We start from the raw sequence: 21,476 nt of genomic DNA, 5'->3' as shown, positions 1-21,476 counted from the left end.
ATTACTTAGTCAAGTGACCTTCACCAGCCTACTTTACCTAGACCTGTGACTTTCACGTGTCTACATTACTTAGTCAAGTGACCTTCACCAGCCTACTTTACCTAGACCTGTGACTTTACCTGTCTACATTACTTAGTCATGTGACCTTCACCTGTCTACTTTAGCTAACCAAGTGATATTTACCTGTCTACATTACTTAGTCAAGTGACCTTCACCTGTCTACTTTAGCTAACCAAGTGATATTCACCTGTCTAGCTGCATTATAACGGAAGACAGGAAAAAAACCACTAACCTGGCTGATCACATTGCACTGCATTTTCCTCCTTGATCTTCTGAAAAAACCTTCTCTTCTTCTTTCTGCCTCGTTTCTTTTTTTCTTTAGTCGACTCTACCGGTGGCAGCCACTCTTCATCAAAATCCTTGCTATCTTCCTGTAGTCCCAGCCGATCAGATTTTTCCTCCTTCACAGGAGAAACTGTTTTAGGAACAGGAGGTGGTTTTGGCATTTCTTTGACAAAACGTCCATCAAGAGCCTCAAGAGCACTTAAAGCCATGCTATGAGACACTGTTGTTAGGGTTACAACCTCTCCTTTTCTTTTCCTTCCTCGCTTTCCCTTCGCTACCTCCTCCAGTGAAGGAGGTCTGTCATCAGTGTTCAGACCAAGGACACTTTTTCTCAACGACCTCTGCCCTCCAAGTTTGCGAATAATAGTTTCTTCCTCTGGGCCAAAACTCAAACTCTGGAGCATCAGTCGTTTCTTAAGTCTTTCTTGTTTTTTCATATATTGAGATTTTTTTTCTTTCTCCGGAGATATATTGAAATCTTCAAACCAGCTATCATCTCTGTTCATATCATCCTTGAAGTCATCTTCATGATTATCCTCCTCAAAGCCTTCTCCCTCTGCATCATCATATTCTGTACCATCTTCATTTCTATCTGATCGATTGTCTCCCTTTGACATACCTTTCCTTATTGTGAAAACAAGATTTTTCCTTCGCTTTTTCTTCAGATTGAGTCCTATTTCTTTCAGTTCATCAGGTTTGAGATTTTTCAAGAGGCGAGCCTCCGTTCTCCAGTGAAGTTTTCCTGCCTGTGAGATTGGTAAACCAGTGGCCTCAGCAAGTTGCTCAGTATTGCCGAATTTTTTCTTCCATCCTTTGATCTTTGTGATGTCAGAGGTTTTCTGTGGAGACTTGAAGTTAACATCTTTATTCTTAGATTTCAAAATCATATACAACTCTGTCCTGTACAACTTTTGATATTTCTCCAGAGCCTTATGCATCCCACGTAAATTCTGATTCATCTGTCCCTGAGCTTTTAATGCTTTCAGTCTATGAATTCTTTTATTATACTTCATTTGTATATGTTCACGCTTTTTCCGAAGATTCCTTAATCGAGATATACCAAGTAACAAATTCTCATTTTTGCCGATCCTCGTTTTTCTTTCTACCTCTATGTGAGCAGAAAGTGTTTCCTCCGATGGGAAAGACACAAACACCATGCCATCAACCTCATCAAAGTCTGGTTCAAGCTCCTCCTCAAATTCCCTCTGTTCATCCTCTTCATCCTCTTCATTTTCAACATTTTCTTCATCCTCCTCCTCTTCCTCCTCCTCCTCTTCTTCATCTTCTTCATCTTCCTCCTCCTCCTCATCATCATCATCTTCATCCTCATCCTCATCATCATTATCATTAGGCTCGGCAGGAGTGTTCTGTTTTTTCATCTTCCGAAGGTATTCATCGAGGGATTTGCTCTGAAAGGCCGACATTTTGTCTGGTGTGTCCATCTCCACACTTTTCAGTACCTCTAGAGGCCTGGGCTCGGTTATCTTTGGGTGATCAGGAGTATCATGGCATGTGAATCCTGTCTGGCCTCGCAACACATTGGAGGCAGTTGATGACCCAGTCAAACTGCTTTTAAATCCCACTCCTGTGAGACTCATCTGGGGAGTGGCATGTCTTTTCTCGTCCCTCTTGGCTTCATCAGATTCAAAGCCATCCTCATCACATGTCAGATCTACCGTTTCTATAGTATCTGGTAGTCTGGATTTAGATTCTTTCTTGGCAGATTCATTGAGTTGCAAGTCTTTTTTACTTCTATCTGAATCCGATTCTTTTTTAGGGATTGCATTACCACTTTCAATGCAAGGATATGATGTCAACTTGTCGGTTACAGAACCACTCGTGTCTTGATTGTTTGGTGCCAATGACCCTTTTGGCTCTTTTTCTTCCTCTTCTTCTTCTCCCTCTTTTTCACCTGGTTTATAAGAGCACATCAACAGATCAAAGATGTTCTTCCTGGCTGGCGAGTCACCTGTGGTGGAATCGGCATCTGTAGATGTCACGGTTGACGACTGATTGTTGTCCACTTTTTCTTCTGATTTCTGTCCATCTGATGACACAGATTTAATATTATCAGATGAGGAGGTAGCAGAATTCACTAGAATCACATCAGCTGGATATATAGTGTTTTTGTCAGGAGAGTTGTACCGTCTAGATAACCTGGTCTGAGGTTGGTGTTTTTCTGGAGACGTCTGTGCTCTAGTTACCCGACCAGGTGAATTATTTTTGTTTTGAGAACGCCTCGTCACTCTTTCAGTTTCATGTGATTTGCCCCTTTCATCTTGTCCACCAGAGTTAAGCAAATCCTCTAAAGAGTTTTTGTTTTGGTCATTTTTACGCATTTGTGGAAGTTTTTCGGTGGCATTGTCTTTTGTTGAAGTAGATCCAGACTCTATTCCAGTCTTGTTTTCAGGAATTTCAGTCAAGAGTTTATCAGTGGAACCAATCTTGTCCTTATCAAAAGAATGATCTGACTCCTCCGATAACTTTTTATCATCGTTATCTAAAGCTATCAAACTCTCATCACTTATTTCCTCTTCATCATCACCAGATGGGGCAGGATCATAAAGAGGAGAGTTAAGAAATTCAGTGAGAGGATTGGGGCACTCCAGATTGGATTTCACACGGGAGATAAGACTAAACAGATTGGAAGTCTTTGGTTTCTGGGAAACAACACTGTCCGACTTTTCTGTAGAATCACTTTTAATGCTCGTTTCCATAGTATCTGTTTCCTTATCACTTTTATAGTTGTCCGTAGGTTTTTCAGACTCATGTTTACCGTCACTAACTCCATGAATACCTGATCCATTGTGTTTGTCCTCCTTGCAATTCTTCTTCTTTGCAACATCTTTATCAGAACTACACTTAACCCTTGCACTTTGCTGGGAATCACATTCTACATTACTTTTCAAGTCTGTTTTTACATCCATTACGCAACTGTGCTTAGGCTGGGGTTTATCACATTGCAGTTTTTCTTTATCACCATTTTGTTCAAAGTCACTCTTACTTTTACACGCATGTTCAGAGTCCACATTACTCTTGTGTTTCGATTTAATGTGACCACCCTGTTTTAACGGACTAACACTGTCATCCATTTGTTTGGAGGCATGCTTGGTTTTAACTTTATGCTTAGAGTCAATTTTACCACTCATTTTCTTTGGCTCATTTTTTACACTTAACCTTTCCTCAGAATGAATTTCCTTGGAGAAACTTTTATTACTACTTTTAATTTTGGGGCCATTTTGTTTTGAATCTAATTGTCTGGATTCACTTTGTTTGGAAACACTTTGCTTTGGAACACTTCTATTTGAACTTTTTTGCTTACCATCAAATTGCTTGCAAACAACTTGTTCCGAGTCCATCAAATGTTCAGATTTGTTTTCACTTTGTTTGGAATCATTCAGTTCAGAAACACTTTGCTTGATGTCTGTTGGTTTAGGACTATACTGTTTTTTATCACTTTTAAGAACACATTTTTGCTTGGGATCAGTTTGCTTGGAGACCATTTGTTTGGATTCCTTTTTGATTGAACTTTTCAGTTTGGAGTCACTGACCTTGGAACTACATGGTTTGGACACATTTTTATTTGCATTTTTTTGTTTTGGGTTTAAGGTAATATCTGTAAATTGTCTTGAATCCTCTATAGTATTTCTATGGTAACTGCCAACAGCTGAGGTAGACTGAGAAGATATGTTGTCAGTATCTGTGGAGAACTCGTTTCGAAGGCGAGTTAATTCCTCCTTGTGAACATTAGCCAGATGTTCCTCCATCTGCACCTGTATTTGACTGTCACGCGTGTTAGTTTTAACTCCCTCACTAAAGTCAATCTCTCTAACCGCACCAGTTACTTTCTTGGCCTTCGTACATTTTTCACTCTCGTCAGTCGTCTCCACTGGAGATTTTCGCCGTGAGGGAGTAATGATTTTATCATTGGACAATGTTCTTGTTAACAGGGCATACAATTCTGATGTTTGACACTCAGCTGTCTTTGTAAGTTTCTCCCCTTCTGCCATTCTATTTGGTTTCTCTCTCTCTGGTGTCTTATCCTGTTTATCCTCTGGACTACCGCCGTCTCGAGAATTCCCAAATTTGGGTGACTTCCTTGGGGACTTGAGGGGGAAGAGAATCATATCATCAGCATACCGTACACTAGGAGAGCGTATTCTCCGGCCATGTCGTAGATCTCCATCTTTTGGAGGTGTAGGAGAGGTAGACAAAGGGAGACTACCTGAAATATCTTCAGGACCCGTATCTATCGGCAACTGATCCCCATTGTTGAGTGTTATTTCTACAGGTCCCGAGTCTCCTGGGGGTCTTGTATCAGTAGTGAATGTATCCGACATACTTTTCATCTCCATAGGAATTGTTGATGAAGGCGAACGCTTCTTCTTTTTGTTCTTCACTTTTTCAATTTGGTCAAGATTGGGACTTGGCTTGGTACCATTGGATGGAGACTTGGGAGGGCATTCTTTCAATAACATTAAAGTGTTTTTCAGATTTTCTTTCTTTTCTGAATGAGATTTAGTAACAACTTTAGTCTTGATTGGCTTTTCAGGCAAATTTTTAGCCAATTCATGATTTTCATGAGTTTGCATGGACCCCTTTTTAGGCGAAACTTTCTTCTTGTTTCCCGCAAGGTTTGGTTCTTCATTTGCCATACCTGTAGTGATTAAGGATTTTAACAAATGTTTCCTCAGTTCACTTCCACTGAGTGTACCACTCCCTGCCACCTTTGCTTCCTCGTCACCTTGTAACACGTCCCGTATGCAAACAATGGGTGTACTAGTTCCTCCGGATGTCTTGGTTCCTCCAGGTAGCTCACTTATTGCATGTTTTACATTCTGGTACACAAAGATGCGCCCTTCATCTACAGCTCTTTCCCCAGACTTTGCTTCTGACAGGTTGTTAAAGTTCAAATTGGGAGAAGCACTTTTAGGAGAAGCAGCATGATCTTCATATGTTGAGCTAGTCTTGGAAACATCAGTTTCTCCAGTATTGCCAGGGGATCTTTTCTTCCATCTGAACTTTTGAGATGGAGTTAGAGATGTGTGATCAGTATTCACACGTACAGTAGGGTCTAGCACTGAAAGTTCTGTCTGACATAAAGGTTCCTGAGAGACACCAGTTCTAAGACTTCGCCGTGGAGACAAATCCTGTTGCCTAGGAGAGGAGGATCGGGATCTCTTGCCAAACTTCGAAGAGAAAGTAGAAACATTCCCTTTCTTTGTAGGTATGGTGGAGTTCACATCGCCTTCAACATCACACTGCTGTGAACCTGTAAAAGAAGAAAGGTAGTTCAAACTATAAAATAAATTACAGTAAACTTAACTGCAAAATTTGTGTAGCAAGATGCCCATGGGCCTTATTGGTCACTCGAGTCTTAAACATGTTACTATCTTCTATGTATTTACAAGATATTTCTAAAAAGTTCCTATATAAATAGTAGTATAGTTTCGCCCCTACTCACAATTCCAACCAATTTGAATTATTTCCACTGAAATATGATTTTCCTACATAAACTATAGTTAAATTTAGCACCTCTCCATGGAAAAAAAAGGACTTCAGGGCCATGATATATATATATTTACAATTTTGATAAAACATCTTAGGACCTTCCATCCAGAAAGATTATACTGAATTTTACTAAATCTAGGAGGTCTTGATGAGAAGATTTTTAAAATTTCAGTCATTTTGACCCAAAACATGGGATTTCCTTCCAAGAAATGATATGTTGTCAATCTGATGGTTCCTTTAATACATTTTACCTATGTTTTCTGGTTGTTTTCTCTTAACTTCCATTCTTTGACTGGTTATTTGATTACTGTGACCTTGAATTTTGATGGTCAAGGTCAACTACTTGCATAACTATAGCAGCCAGCCACTTATGCTGTAGATGTGCTAATTATCAAGTGTATATGTGTCTCAATAATGAAGGAGAATTATTTGAATTGTAAATTTCGGATAATTTTGAATTTTTGTGGGAAAACGTTTTTAAAGTGCCATATCAGCGTCATTTTTTATGATTTTACCTGGAATCTTTGCACACACCTTCATAAGAGCAGATTCTTAAAATGTGATCCACATAAACCACTGAAAGAATTTTGAGTTTTTCAAAAAAAATTGATCATTTGACCACTGTGACCTTGAATGAAGGTCAAGGTCAACAATAAGCATAACGTTTGTAGCCAACCATACATGCTATTGATATGCCAAAAATCAAGCTTTCATGTGTATAGATAAAGGAGCAGAAACGTTTTATGCTGATGATCATAAAACTTGCACATTCTGTTTTAGTGGATCAGGTTCTTTCATAAACAAATGAAAAAATTATTTAATTTGAGATTTTTATTTTTGACCTCCTTTCGACCCCATAGCTTAAGGCCTTGGCACATTTTTTCAAATAACATGTCATTGAGAAAAGTTAGCCCTCACTAAATTCTTACCAATTTCCAATTTCCAATGAAACAAATTATGCCAAAAAATGTGAGTTTTCTATAGCTCCGCCCTAGGGGGGAATGTGAAACCAAGGGGCCATGAAATTTACAATTTCAATAAAGCACCTTAAGAACCTTCTATCTAGGAAGAGTATTTCATTCTTCCATATCTGGATCTTTAAGAAGAAGATTTTTAAAATGTCAGTCAATCAGACCCCTTTTGGCCTCGTCACTCAGGCCCCTGAGGGATAGGGACCATATAATTTACAATTTTGGTAGACCTTTAGCCAAGGAAGGTTTCTGCAAAAATTTCATCAAAAATAGATCAGGAGTTTTTGAGAAGAAGCCGAAAATGTGAACTAACAATGGACGATGAACAATGCATGACGATGGTCGAAGCAGGATAGGAAAAGTTCATTGAGCTTTTCTCAGGTGACTTTATAAAAGGAAATATAGATAGCCTTTCTCATTAACATGGTTACATTAAATGTTAAAGCTATGTCTATGTATTATTAATACCTTTGAAATTGATGAAATACAGTTTTAATAAACCCTAACTCAAAATCAGTATCTGATTTGATCTGACTGAAATTTAAGCATTTATCAGGGCATTTAGTTGACCCTTGATTTTAAGAAATTTCAGAAGCCAAATCACAAATTCTGACCCCTTCATCCCAGTATAATAATGGCAAAATATCATAACCATAAACTCTGATGAAAAGGCTATTCAAAAGGAACTGCTTGAATATTTTAACAAATTTGATACCTATAACGACCTTCACATAGGTCAAGGTCATTCATTCATTTAAACAAATTAGACAGCTCTTAACTGTGATAATTTACCCATTATATATGCAGGAAGCCAAATATGCATGAAGTTAAAATCATTATTTGAGGAGACTTACCCCTTGGATTTTAGAGAGATGGCTGTATGTAACAAGTCAAATATAACATGAAGATTATGTAATTATTTCTGTCATCCTCACCCTCGCTTTTGATTTTAGAGAGATGGCTGTATGTAACAAGTCAAATATAACATGAATATTATGTAATTATTTCTGTCATCCTCACCCTCGCTTTTGATTTTAGAGAGATGACTGTATCAGCAAGCCTTATCTGAGATCCTTACACTAGATTTTAGAGAGATGGTTGTATCAGCAAGCCTTATCTGATATCCTTACACTGGATTTTAAAGTGATGGCTGTATCAGCAAGCCTTATCTGAGAACCTTACACTGGATTTTAGAGTGATGGCTGTATCAGCAAGCCTTATCTAAGATCCTTACACTAGATTTTAGAGCGATGGCTGTATCAGCAAGCCTTATCTGAGATCCTTACACTAGATTTTAGAGAGATGGCTGTATCAGCAAGCCTTATCTAAGATCCTTACACTAGATTTTAGAGAGATGGTTGTATCAGCAAGCCTTATCTGAGATCCTTACACTAGATTTTAGAGAGATGGTTGTATCAGCAAGCCTTATCTGAGATCCTTACACTAGATTTTAGAGAGATGGTTGTATCAGCAAGCCTTATCTGAGATCCTAACACTGGATTTTAGAGCGATGGCTGTATCAGCAAGCTTTATCTGAGAACCTTACACTAGATTTTAGAGCGATGGCTGTATCAGCAAGCTTTATCTGATATCCTTACACTGGATTTTAGAGCGATGGCTGTATCAGCAAGCCTTATCTAAGATCCTTACACTAGATTTTAGAGCGATGGCTGTATCAGCAAGCTTTATCTGAGATCCTTACAATGGATTTGAGAGAGATGGTTGTATCAGCAAGCCTTATCTGAGATCCTTACACTAGATTTTAGAGCGATGGCTGTATCAGCAAGCCTTATCTGAGATCCTTACACTGGATTTCAGAGAGATGGTTGTATCAGCAAGCCTTATCTGAGAACCTTACACTAGATTTTAGAGAGATGGTTGTATCAGCAAGCCTTATCTGAGATCCTTACAATGGATTTGAGAGAGATGGTTGTATCAGCAAGCCTTATCTGAGATCCTTACAATGGATTTTAGAGAGATGGCTGTATCAGCAAGCCTTATCTGAGATCCTTACACAGGATTTTAGAGAGATGGCTGTATCAGCAAGCCTTATCTAAGATCCTTACACTGGATTTTAGAGAGATGGTTGTATCAGCAAGCCTTATCCGAGATCCTTACACTGGATTTTAGAGAGATGGCTGTATCAGCAAGCCTTATCTGATATCCTTACACTAGATTTTAGAGAGATGGTTGTATCAGCAAGCCTTATCCGAGATCCTTACACTAGATTTTAGAGAAAGGTAAATTTGTATAAAGTGGGATACACAGTGTAGTGTGATGCGTGACATTGAGGTGTCAAATATGCATGGGGCAGTGGTTAACAACGGTAATTATATATAAGTGGGAAGGGTCAAATATGGGTAGAAGTAATTTGAGGAGAGTTATTGTATGCAACAAGCCAAATCTGGTTGAAATCCTCACTTTGGATCTGAGACAGATGGCTGGATGGAGCACGCCAAATAAATATGAAGGTCATATAATCATTTGTGAGATTCTAACCCTGGTTTTTAAGAGAGATAGCTGTATGCAACAAGCCATATACATGCGTGAAATCATATAATTATTTCAGAGATTCTCACCCTGGTTTTTAGAAAGATGGCTGTGATTGACCTGGCCCTTCACCGGTGTAGAGCAAGCGCCTTCCTGGTTTTTGGTCCTGGCCATTACATGTCTTCTGTTTCATCAAGGTCATGGTCACTTCACCTACATCAAAAAGGTCAAGGACATACATTATTTACAATTAATATCTGAATGAAACATCTATAGAAATAATGTTAGTCCAAGGTTAAATCACATGAGCAAGGTCATGGAAACTTTTGTAGTCTGAAGTCAATATCACAGTAACAATTAACCATTAGCCCAAGTTCAACTTTTTAGGCCACACCCGTCAGCTCCTTAGGGTCAGTCAGGGCCAACATGTGCATATACCATCAAACTGCCACATCATATTGATAATTCCAACTAAGTTTGTATAATTTCCAATGGCAATCAACAAACCATGCTCAAAAATGTGATTTCACAATATAAACTAAAGTAGAGTTTACCCCTCCCCAGAGGCCATATAAATCATAATTTTGGTTGACCTTTGGCCATGGACAGTTTTTTACAAAACTTCATTGAAATTTGTTCAGGGGTTACTTATATTTTAGAAGAATTTGGAAACCTAAATTGTTTACAAACACACGACGCACATTTTTCTATCTTTCTTCAGACTTAGCTTGCAACTTTTTAACCAATGTAATAAAGCTGCCATTTTACCCCAAAAATATGTTCATAGAAAATAACAGTTGCACTTAGAGTGCATTTATCAGCCCTTTTGTTGAATAGAATGTATGATAACACTGGATGTGTACAGGTATATCAACACATATGTTGTATAGAATGTATGATAATACTGGATGTGTACAGGTATCAACACGTATGTTGTATAGAATGTATGATAACACTGGATGTGTACAGATATCAACACGTATGTTGTATAGAATGTATGATAACACTGGATGTGTACAGGTATCAACACGTATGTTGTATAGAACGTATGATAACACTGGATGTGTACAGGTATATATATCAACACATATGTTGTATGATAACCCTTGATGGGTACAAGTATCCACATGTATGTTGTACAAAGAATGTATAACCCTTGATGGGTACAGGTATCAACACTTAGATGTAAATAGTATTATATATAAATGGAGAAATACAACCATCAAGAAAATCTCTTTGAAATATTTAAAGACGCCTGTGGAATGTAAAAATCTTTATTTTTTCAATAAAAACTTTTGATATTTTTTAGTTATCTGAAAGCCAGAGATCAGTATCCCTGATAATATGGAAACAAAATGATATATGGTTACATTATTCTCTTAATTAATTCATTGTGTCAATTGTAGCCACAAGTACTCTTCTAAATAACGGTGTCAATTGGTCACCACTCTCCTAAATAATGGTGTCAATTGGTCACTACTCTCCTTAATAATGTAGCTGTTGATCAATCAAACTAAAAGTTGAGAAGTACACCTCTACTCCCACATGGAACCATCAGCAAATAATAATGTATGAAACAATCTTAAAAAATATAAGCAGGTGAAGTAGACCCAATCTACCATACTTTACAATGTTTTATCTTTATTAAGAAATATGTATTTCCTGTACAATTTATAACACAACACACTTCCTGTTTTCAATTATATCATGACAAAATATTTCGCATTTACTTCACAAAAATTGATCAAAAATTAAAAGCCTTCCTGTTCTGTCTAAATTAAACAGCTTGTATATCAAACCTGTACCACAAACCCCTCTGACAATTCTAGACTGATACTATACAATAAGAAAAGACTTGGGACTATGTGTTAAAGAATTGTCTAACCACAGAAGTTTCTACCAGAATATATCTTAATTAAGGCAACATGCTACCTTACAGTTACAACAATCTCCCAAGCAGAAGAGTTAATTTATACATACCAGGGTTATTTATATTATATTACCTGCAATGCATAGTCCTCATATTTTTGATTGAAAGTGAACACAGTAGAAAACATGGTTTTGACAGGTGCTAAATCTGTGTAAAAGTGACTTAACTCTCAGACATATTTCCAAGAAGAATTCCAATATAAATGACTTTTGGTTTCACAACACTGCAAAGGAAGCACTGTTTGAAAACAGACTTGTTTAATTATCAGGTGAAAGTATCAAATATCAGGTGTAACTAGCATTATCTTGTTATCTATAGAGATGACAATGATGGAGGATGGGTTTCGTGTAACTATATCATTTCAAGGAAATGCTGAAAAATGATCTGAGGGATCTGTGCTTCATAGCATGTTTTTACTGGATGTGTTCTCGCTACTGCTATATTACAGCGAATATGGTATCATAAATAATTTTAAAAAAAAAGAAGTTTGGAGACAATTCTATTATAAATCACAAGTACGGAGACATCTGGCTAGTAACCTTTCCAGTACTGGTAGTTCAAGGTAGAAACTGTGTCCTATAGAGATGGTATATTATGTGTGAAGCCTGATCTTGATGCCTTATTTTATGTCGGGGTATACGTAGTCGGACGGTAGATATATACATTTAAGGAAAATGTTTTATTAAATTGATGAATGTCATTTCTATTTGATTTGATACATCCTTAAAAGCATTTGTTGACTCATGAGATATACCTAATACATTACATCAGACCGTGTTCAGGTATTGTTAATACCGATTTTATTAATGAAAATTTATTTCAGTGATGAAATTCTAAATAAAAATTAGTCAATTAGTATCTACAGTTACTTATTGTACTGATTTTCCACACAAGCCTTTGATCAGAAATAATATGTGCAGAGCTCAATAAAATCCCACACAAATCACTTTACGGCTATATACATTTTTATCAATACATAAAGGTCCCACACACGTCACTTAGTATCATACAGGTACATATCATAAAAGGTACCACATTAGTCGCCTCATACATAAAGGTCCCACACACATCACTTAGTATCACACAGGTACCACATTAGTCGCCTCATACATAAAGGTCCCACACAAGTCACTTAGTATCATACAGGTACCACATTAGTCGCCTCATACATAAAGGTCCCACACACGTCACTTAGTATCATACAGGTACCATATTAGTCGCCTCATACATAAAGGTCCCACACACGTCACTTAGTATCACACAGGTACCACATTAGTCACCTCATACATAAAGGTCCCACACACGTCACTTAGTATCATACAGGAACCACATTAGTCGCCTCATACATAAAGGTCCCACACAAGTCACTTAGTGTCACACAGGTACCACATTAGTCGCCTCATACATAAAGGTCCCACACAAGTCACTTAGTATCACACAGGTACCACATTAGTCGCCTCATACATAAAGGTCCCACACAAGTCACTTAGTATCATACAGGTACCACATTAGTTACCTCATACATAAAGGTCCCACACAAGTCTGACACTTAGTATCACACAGGTACCACATTAGTCACCTCATACATTAAAGGTCCCACACAAGTCACTTAGTATCACACAGGTACCACATTAGTCGCCTCATACATAAAGGTCCCACACAAGTCTGACACTTAGTATCACACAGGTACCACATTAGTCGCCTCATACATAAAGGTCCCACACAAGTCACTTAGTATCATACAGGTACCACATTAGTCGCCTCATACATAAAGGTCCCAAACAAGTCACTAAGTATCACACAGGTACCACATTAGTCGCCTCATACATAAAGGTCCCACACAAGTCACTTAGTATCACACAGGTACCACATTAGTCGCCTCATACATAAAGGTCCCGGTCCCACACAAGTCACTTAGTATCATACAGGTACCACATTAGTCGCCTCATACATAAAGGTCCCAAACAAGTCACTTAGTATCACACAGGTACCACATTAGTCGCCTCATACATAAAGGTCCCGGTCCCACACAAGTCACTTAGTATCATACAGGTACCACATTAGTCGCCTCATACATAAAGGTCCCACACAAGTCACTTAGTATCACACAGGTACCACATTAGTCGCCTTATACATAAAAGTCCCACACAAGTCACTTAGTATCATATAGGTACCACATTAGTCGCCTCATACATAAAGGTCCCACACAAGTCACTTAGTATCACACAGGTACCACATTAGTCGCCTCATACATAAAGGTCCCGGTCCCACACAAGTCACTTAGTATCATACAGGTACCACATTAGTCGCCTCATACATAAAGGTCCCACACAAGTCTGACACTTAGTATCACACAGGTACCACATTAGTCGCCTCATACATAAAGGTCCCACACAAGTCACTTAGTATCATACAGGTACCACATTAGTCACCTCATACATAAAGGTCCCACACAAGTCACTTAGTATCACACAGGTACCACATTAGTCGCCTCATACATAAAGGTCCCACACAAGTCACTTAGTATCATACAGGTACCACATTAGTCGCCTCATACATAAAGGTCCCACACAAGTCACTTTGTATCCCACAAATACCACATTAGTCGCCTCATACAAATTAAAGATCCCACATGAAGACCTCATACAGACACCATTCCTACGTATACTTGCCTCATGTAGAAGAGAGCAATACTTTTTACTTACCCTAACATTTTGTACTTGTCAATACAAACATTGGTTGTCAATGGCATCAGGAAAGTACATTTTACACCCCTACTTTATCAGACATATATGATCACATCTGTTAGTCTAAGAAAATGATCAATCTTTCATCATTTTGGTGTTTGAATTACTTCAATAGAAATGAAATAAATTAGCTTTAAAAATGAATATTTTCTATATAAAACCACAATAAAGTTAATAAAGCCCCTCTATAGGGGGAAATGTGAACTCCCGGGGCAACAAAACATACAATTTTGATAAAACACCCTAAGACCCCTTCCTTCCATAAAGAATGTTTGATTCTACCATATCTGGATCTTGACAAGAAGATTTTTGAAATGTGGGAGCCATACAATTTTTAATTATGATTAACCTTTGGCCCAGGAAGGTTTCTACAAAATTTCATCAAAATTGGGATTTTTTGAGAAGTCGGAAATTTGAAAACAATGGGCAAATTTGATGCATATCAGACAAACGACGACAGACGAAGATGGATTGGAAAAGCTCAGAGCTTCACTCAGATGACCTAATAAATGGAAGAAGCAACTTCAATGCACTGGTTTATAACATATGTCTAATAATTGTAGGATCATAACCATATCTGTTATGGAATTGAAATATTGCTCGGAATAAAAGGTTTTATATGCATAAGATGTGATCATTCTCAAATTTCAAATCCAGGGAATTATCTACAAATTAACATTCTTTTAATTATAGATAATGAGGGAACAAATGTCACTATCAAATATGAAACTAGTGATGCCAGTAAAAGTGTTTAGAACGTTCAAGACTTTCAAAGATTACTAAAGATTGGGTATTGGTTAAGTCTATCTTATTTCTGCAAATCTAGTGACCCCATGAAAATTGCAAAAATAGAAAATTGTAAAATTTGTCAGTGCCAGTTGTCAGTGTGCTTTACTTCTCTTGTTCTTGCCAAGGTCATCCCCATTCTGATTTTTATGATTCAACAAAAGTGCAAATGATAAAAGCCTTTTCCCAACACTTTGCACACAGTGCAATTAACAACGTGGAAAATGTAAGACTTGTCATTGACAACTTTTGAAACAAACGAATTTGAGTTATTGATCATGCAAAGGTCCAATCAGACAGAAACTTTACCAGACATTGTAATTAATTGATTTGAGTGGGAAACACTAAGGTAGATAAATGTGACTAAGTTTGTAAATTGTGCAGTACATATGATCTTTATTGTCTCTGAAAATTATCTTAATCAAAAAGATCTCAGAGTTGGTGTGAAAATAATCAAAATTATGTTCATTAAAAAAAATCTGATGAACCACTGAAATAATTTTTCATAAAAACTGCATCTCGCAAAAACTACCCGACATACATGATAAGGATATCCTTTGATGAAAGGTACAATAGAGTACAACAGACCAACATATAACTTCTCAGTAACTAGGAATTCATTTAATTAAATCAACGCCATGGGCCAAATAACACATAGTTCACAGATTAGACACATTAAAATTAAAATTTACTTAGGCTATATTGATAGGGAATAACAATTTATTGCAATTTTGCCAGAGAAATATAGAAATTCATCAAACTGATGAAGCTTATATTTTCACTACAGCGATAAGCAGTGAAAATATAAGGTTTTTTTGTTTTTTGACCAATCAGAGCCAACCTTTATATTCACCTCATTGAAAAATTCTGATTTTTCCAATCGAAGTGAAGATAGATAAATAGATTATTTTACTGTATTTCAGAAATATTCAGACTAGATTTTGACAAAATACTCACTTGACGTAAGCGTTCAGAAAATGCTTAAATTGAGCTGAAGTTGACGTGGAGTAACTTCAGACATCATGAATTATGTTACGGATTCCCACACTTTTTGAAGGTATTGATTTTTCTATGTTTTTACAGTGATTTTTTTGGCATGGATTTGGGGCCGAATATAGGCCCCTTCCCCTAAAGAAAATTTGCTGTATTTTCCCAATTTTTAGTTCATATTTTCACTTGTTTGTTAATAAATATGAAGAAATGTTGATCATATAACATTTCACATAATGTTTTCACAAGCCAATGCTATAGTTGATTTATCATAGCTATATTATGCTTATTCAAAATGATATTAAACCATTGACTTGATGATTATTTTTGAGCTTGGAAGAAAGTACATTTTTGCCGAAATTAAAAAGTTATGGCTATATTTTCCCAATGGAAAAGGTACAGGCCCCTGTATAATTAGGGTAAGAAAATCACTGTTTTAACTTAAGCATAAAAATGCAATAAAAAGAAAATTGAATGGTTTCCCTTTGAAAAGAATATGTATTTCAATTGTATGACAGAATATCTCAATATTTTGTCATACTCGTGAAATATATATTATATTCAGCAGGAAACCATTCAAAAACCTCTACATATTTAACAGATTTATGGTAAATGTCCCATTGTTTCAAAATGTAACATTGATGGACAGAGCCAAACAAATTAAAACAAAATTTATTGACTTAATAACTACGTAGACTAGAATTGCTCAATTACTCAAGACATTAGTTGAGTTTGTTTATTTTCATTTGATGTCAAAAGAAATTGCTGGTTCAAATATTTCAAGCAAAATCAATCACACACATATTTGTCAAAGAAATATTATCGCCACATATTTGTCAAAGAAATATTATCGGTCTTTAATCATTATCTGAAAATCAACAGAGGATGCTCTAACGCAGTGTTAGTGTGGACAACATCGTCAAATTCAACATTTTAGTTGCTGACTAACTCCATCATAAGTGCAAACTATGGACCATGTGACGTTTGTAGTCTCAGATATCATAAAACCACAAACAAATTGAAATCACAAAGAAGTTTTTTAAAACAAAATGAGTGCTCACAAAAATTTAATGACTTTCAGTAGAAATGTTTCTATCTTATAAGATAAGTCATTCACCATCACAATCAAATCTACATTTTTACAGTTGTTATATAGAATCTTGGATATTTGTTTTTTTGAAAAAGTTTAATGACAACAAATACAAATACTAGAAAATTGGAATAGTGACACTTTTTTAAAATTATGATTGTCATTAATATATAAAGTAGATTAAAGACAGTAATTGAATTATGTTTTAAAATCAAATCTTAAATGCAAATATTTGTTCCTTATTGCCAATGCATGAAGCTTCTAATTGTTTCAAAAGCAGTACATTCTCATAATGAAATCATTGAATTACCTAGAGGATATTAAAAATGAATATTAATTTAAATTGACATAATTTTATTTAATATATATATATATATATGTTTTAATAATTACATATCCTGTTTACCACACCAAGAAACCATCATGTAAAAAACAAGCTATCACGTTCTGCACAGAGACGTCTTAATCTTTGTCTCTAGTCTGAACACAAAGGTTTAGAAACAACATTATCTACGATGTTTAAAAAAACAACAACAAAAACATCATTAAATTCATGTCTTATACAATCTTCCCCAAATCCCTTAACCTTGCCAAATACAGCAACGTTCAGATAACGGTCATTGCTAATAAGTACATCGTCTCTGGACAATGGCGAAAGCAACCATAACAATGATTTGAGTAGAGTGTGCCCAAAACACTGCTCATGCGATATACTTGAAATACACGATAAGTTTCGATTTGTAAAAGTGATCGTAACAATGCATTACTCTGTATGTCTCTAAAAGTTAAAGTCGTAATCATCTGAAACGTCGCCGTCGTTGCTGTAGGTCAGAACAGTCTGGATTACGGAAGCACTAATATCGCGAAAATTTAAATACACTTTGAAAATACGTTATCTGTCAAATAAAAGCATATTAGAACGAAAAACCTTGGATAATATGATAAATTCAACATATCTCTTTGTGTTAATTATCCTTAAAGTGTAACATCATATCCAAACGTACGCGTAAAACGTCAAAAACGTCTGAAGCTCGATTCACGTTTACGGACCGCAACACGCGGTTATCGTCTGTTGCTATGACCAGGCCATCTTTCGATACCTTGTTTACATTCTGTGGTCAATATGTCAAACATTTTTCTATTTCAGATACATTTCAAAGGTTCAAAGCAAACAATGTTTAAACGTATGAAATTTGTCGGATCGTCTGGATACATAAATAAGCAAGAAATATTCGAACACCCTACACTTACTATTTCTCCGCCATCTTGAGGATAGAATGCATATACCGCAAAGTGTTATGGGTAATTTCCGCGCGTTCTATCCACGTGTGTCATCACATGATTTCTTCCTAGCCAAAAATAGTACATTGTAGCGGTCACAGCAAAGACCCTACCCATCACAAATTTCGATAAAATACAGCAAAATCACAACCGATCGAAGGTTACTGACTATCTTATTTGATAGAAGACACTTTATTCTATCGAGTAAGGTAACTGAACTGTTACAAAGGCTTGTCGCTGTGCCGTGTTTGATAAAATTTGTTCGGGACATGGTTTGACGCTGCTCCGTACTGGTGACCTAGATAATCGGGTTGGCTGTATTGCCACGCGGAAGAACAGTTCTAGTTATTGGTTTCATAAGAAATGCGTTTAGTACTTTGTTTCTTCGGCAAAACGAATTGGAAAGAGTGAAAGAATCCAAATAAACCTATGACATGACATCAAATGTATCGGTTTGATTATGGTGTGTACCGATATATGGTCAGATCGTATATACAGGGTGAGGGTTCTGGTACATGACGGAGCGAGTCGTATACAACGCATATAAACAAAACATTTTTCTATACGTCTATTATTACCGGAAAGAAGGCTGGACATCCATTTGACACTGTTCTTGATATATCATCTCTATGTATACATTAGAATGTAACAAAACAATGTAAAAACGTGTCTCTAATATGTGGTATTTAGATACGGAATTAAGTCGGTGGGTATACGTACGTTCTGTGTATACCTCCAGCTAATCTATACTGATTAAAGAGATAATGGGTTGTAATAATGCTTTCAGTAAAGTAACAAATATGGATTCAGAAACAACATTTATTGCGTGTCGAAGACATGCATTCTTTCCACAAACAAATAGCATTTTCACTTTATACTGATGTGTCCAGTCGTTAATAACAGGCGTGTTCAATGCATATGGAAAGCACATGTGTACGACCATGTGTCGCCAAGTGTACTCGAACTACACACATACTCGCTATGGACTTGCGAGTGCACATGACTTTTTTTCGTTTCCCACATCTCTCTATATAAGTAATACTTAGTAAACTTACCCCAAAGGGCCTGACCTTGGCTGACAACCTATAAATCTCCAATGTATAATCCAGGCTTACATAATATTCTCGGAATATATTAAAATCATAGTTGTAATGTCTCGGCTGGTTTATACATGCAATGCTGACAATTTCAGTTTGTAAGATATGATGATCATTACTTATATATGACCAGTTATGTCTATGCAGTATATACTCACGTTGTAGTTCCTGTATGTTGTAGACTAAGGTCATTAGGTGCACATAGGTGTCACCACCATATCTTGCCTTATAACTCACCAACCCCAACACCGGCCCCCGATTTTAACGTTACACCTACATGTACCTAACGTCTAAACACATAACCAACATGTGTTTAACAAAAAAATCATCTGGTGTAGTCTATATATTTATTATAATGGAGACCCAGTGAGTTCCTTTGCCGCTGGAGCTTCTTTGTTTTGTGTGTGTGTATATTTAAATATGAAAAAAAAAACTATACGATATCTATCATACAATTGGAACTTGGTTAAACACAGCTGAAGCTGTATAATGAAAACAAGCGATATGTACTGAATAGAGTATAGACTGTCCTTCACTAATATATCACACATCACATACCTTCTACTGCCACACAGGTACATAGTTTACTGTGTGTGGATTCAATGATGTTTTATGGGGCTTTTTTTCTGATTTTGAGTTTACTGCGCCAACATAATTTTAGAAGGTATAAATCAGCTAGTAAATTTATGTTTAATTTACCATTGACTTACCTTATTCAATATTAATAACCAACCTTAATTTTTTTTCATATTTCCTTTCCGACGTCATATAAAATTTCAATTTAAAACAGAAATGACATTTATTTATAACAATTATAAAAAAAAATTAAAATTAAAATTAAAAAAAATGTCAAAAATAGCCCATGCAATGTTAAGTGCGAGGATGGATATACCATAATGTGTGTGCATGAATGTATAGGTGTAAATGAAATAACAGATTTGTAAGTTTATAATTATGTATGTGAGAATGTATGTCTGTGTGTAAGGATATTTATGTATGTGTGAATGAGAATGAAGTAGAGAACACAATCTAATAAATATTAATTTGTAATTTTGATTTTTTTTTCTGTTTTAAATATTTGTTCAATATGATATAATAATAATAATAATAATGAATTAGTGTTTAAATCAACCCCACCGTCAATAATATCAAGTGTCATAACGACTGAATGTGACGTCGAACTGGTATCTAATGATTCAATTTCTTATCATTCTAGTGCCTAACCATTCAATGCCATGTCGATTAGGCGTTTCAACATTCAGTGTTCTGCTAATTATGTGTCTTACGTCAATGTCTTATCGATTAGGCGTGTAAACATTCAGTGTTCTGCTAATTATGTGTCTTACGTCAATGTCTTATCGATTAGGCGTGTAAACATTCAGTGTTCTGCTAATTATGTGTCTTACGTCAATGTCTTATCGATTAGGCGTTCAACCATTCAATGTTCTGCTAATTACGTGCCTAGCTTCAATGTCTTGTCGATCTCGTGTCCAACCATTCAGTGATATATCGACTACATGTCTAACCTTTAAATGTTATGTCGACCACGTGTCTAACCATTCTATGTTCTGTCGATTACGTGTCTAACCATTCAATGTCCTGTCGATTACGTGTCTAACCATTCAATGTCCTGTCGATCACGTGTCCAACCATTCAGTGATATATCGACTACGTGTCTAACCTTTAAATGTTATGTCGACCACGTGTCTAACCATTCAATGTCCTGTCGATTACGTGTCTAACCATTCAGTGTCCTGCCGATTACGTGTCTAACCATTCAATGTCCTGTCGATTACGTGTCTAACCGTTCAATGTCATTTCGATCACGTGTCTAACCATTCAATGCCATGTCGATTACGTGTCTAACCATTCAATGTCCCGTCGATTACGTGTCTAACCATTCAATGGCATGTCGATTATGAGTCTAACGTCTGTCTTACCATGCAATGGCATGTCGATCACGTGTCTAACCATTCAATGTCCTGTCGATCACGTGTCTAGCCATTCAATGTCCTATCGATTACGTGTCTAACCATTCAATGGCATGTCGATTATGAGTCTAACGCCTGTCTAACCATGCAATGGCATGTCAATTACGTGTCTAGCCATTCAAAGTCATGTCGATCACGTGTCTAACCATTCAATGTCCTGTCGATCACGTGTCTAACCGTTCAATATCCTGTTGGCCACGTGTCTAACCATACAATGTCATGTCGATCACGGTAGTTGCTACTCCTG

The 21,476-nt window shown here is 36.5% G+C and overlaps 1 protein-coding gene across 1 annotated transcript in view; it reads right to left on the bottom strand.

Annotated features, from left to right (window-relative positions):
* Window positions 1-18,155, bottom strand: part of LOC117329256 — a 56,003-nt gene extending 37,848 nt beyond the window's left edge. Inside the window, exons 1-3 of the mRNA XM_033887113.1 lie at window positions 18,112-18,155; window positions 9,407-9,530; window positions 293-5,617 (exon numbers count right to left, since the gene is read on the bottom strand). Of these exons, the coding sequence (XP_033743004.1) occupies window positions 293-5,617; window positions 9,407-9,491 (5,410 nt within the window). The 5' untranslated portion in view covers window positions 9,492-9,530; window positions 18,112-18,155. The remainder of the gene's footprint in view (window positions 1-292; window positions 5,618-9,406; window positions 9,531-18,111) is intronic.
* Window positions 18,156-21,476: the final 3,321 nt, after the last annotated feature.

Source organism: Pecten maximus, chromosome 6 (assembly GCF_902652985.1).
Source record: "Pecten maximus chromosome 6, xPecMax1.1, whole genome shotgun sequence".
In the NCBI taxonomy this organism is placed as follows: domain Eukaryota; kingdom Metazoa; phylum Mollusca; class Bivalvia; order Pectinida; family Pectinidae; genus Pecten; species Pecten maximus.
This window is presented reverse-complemented; position numbering and strand designations above follow the sequence as displayed.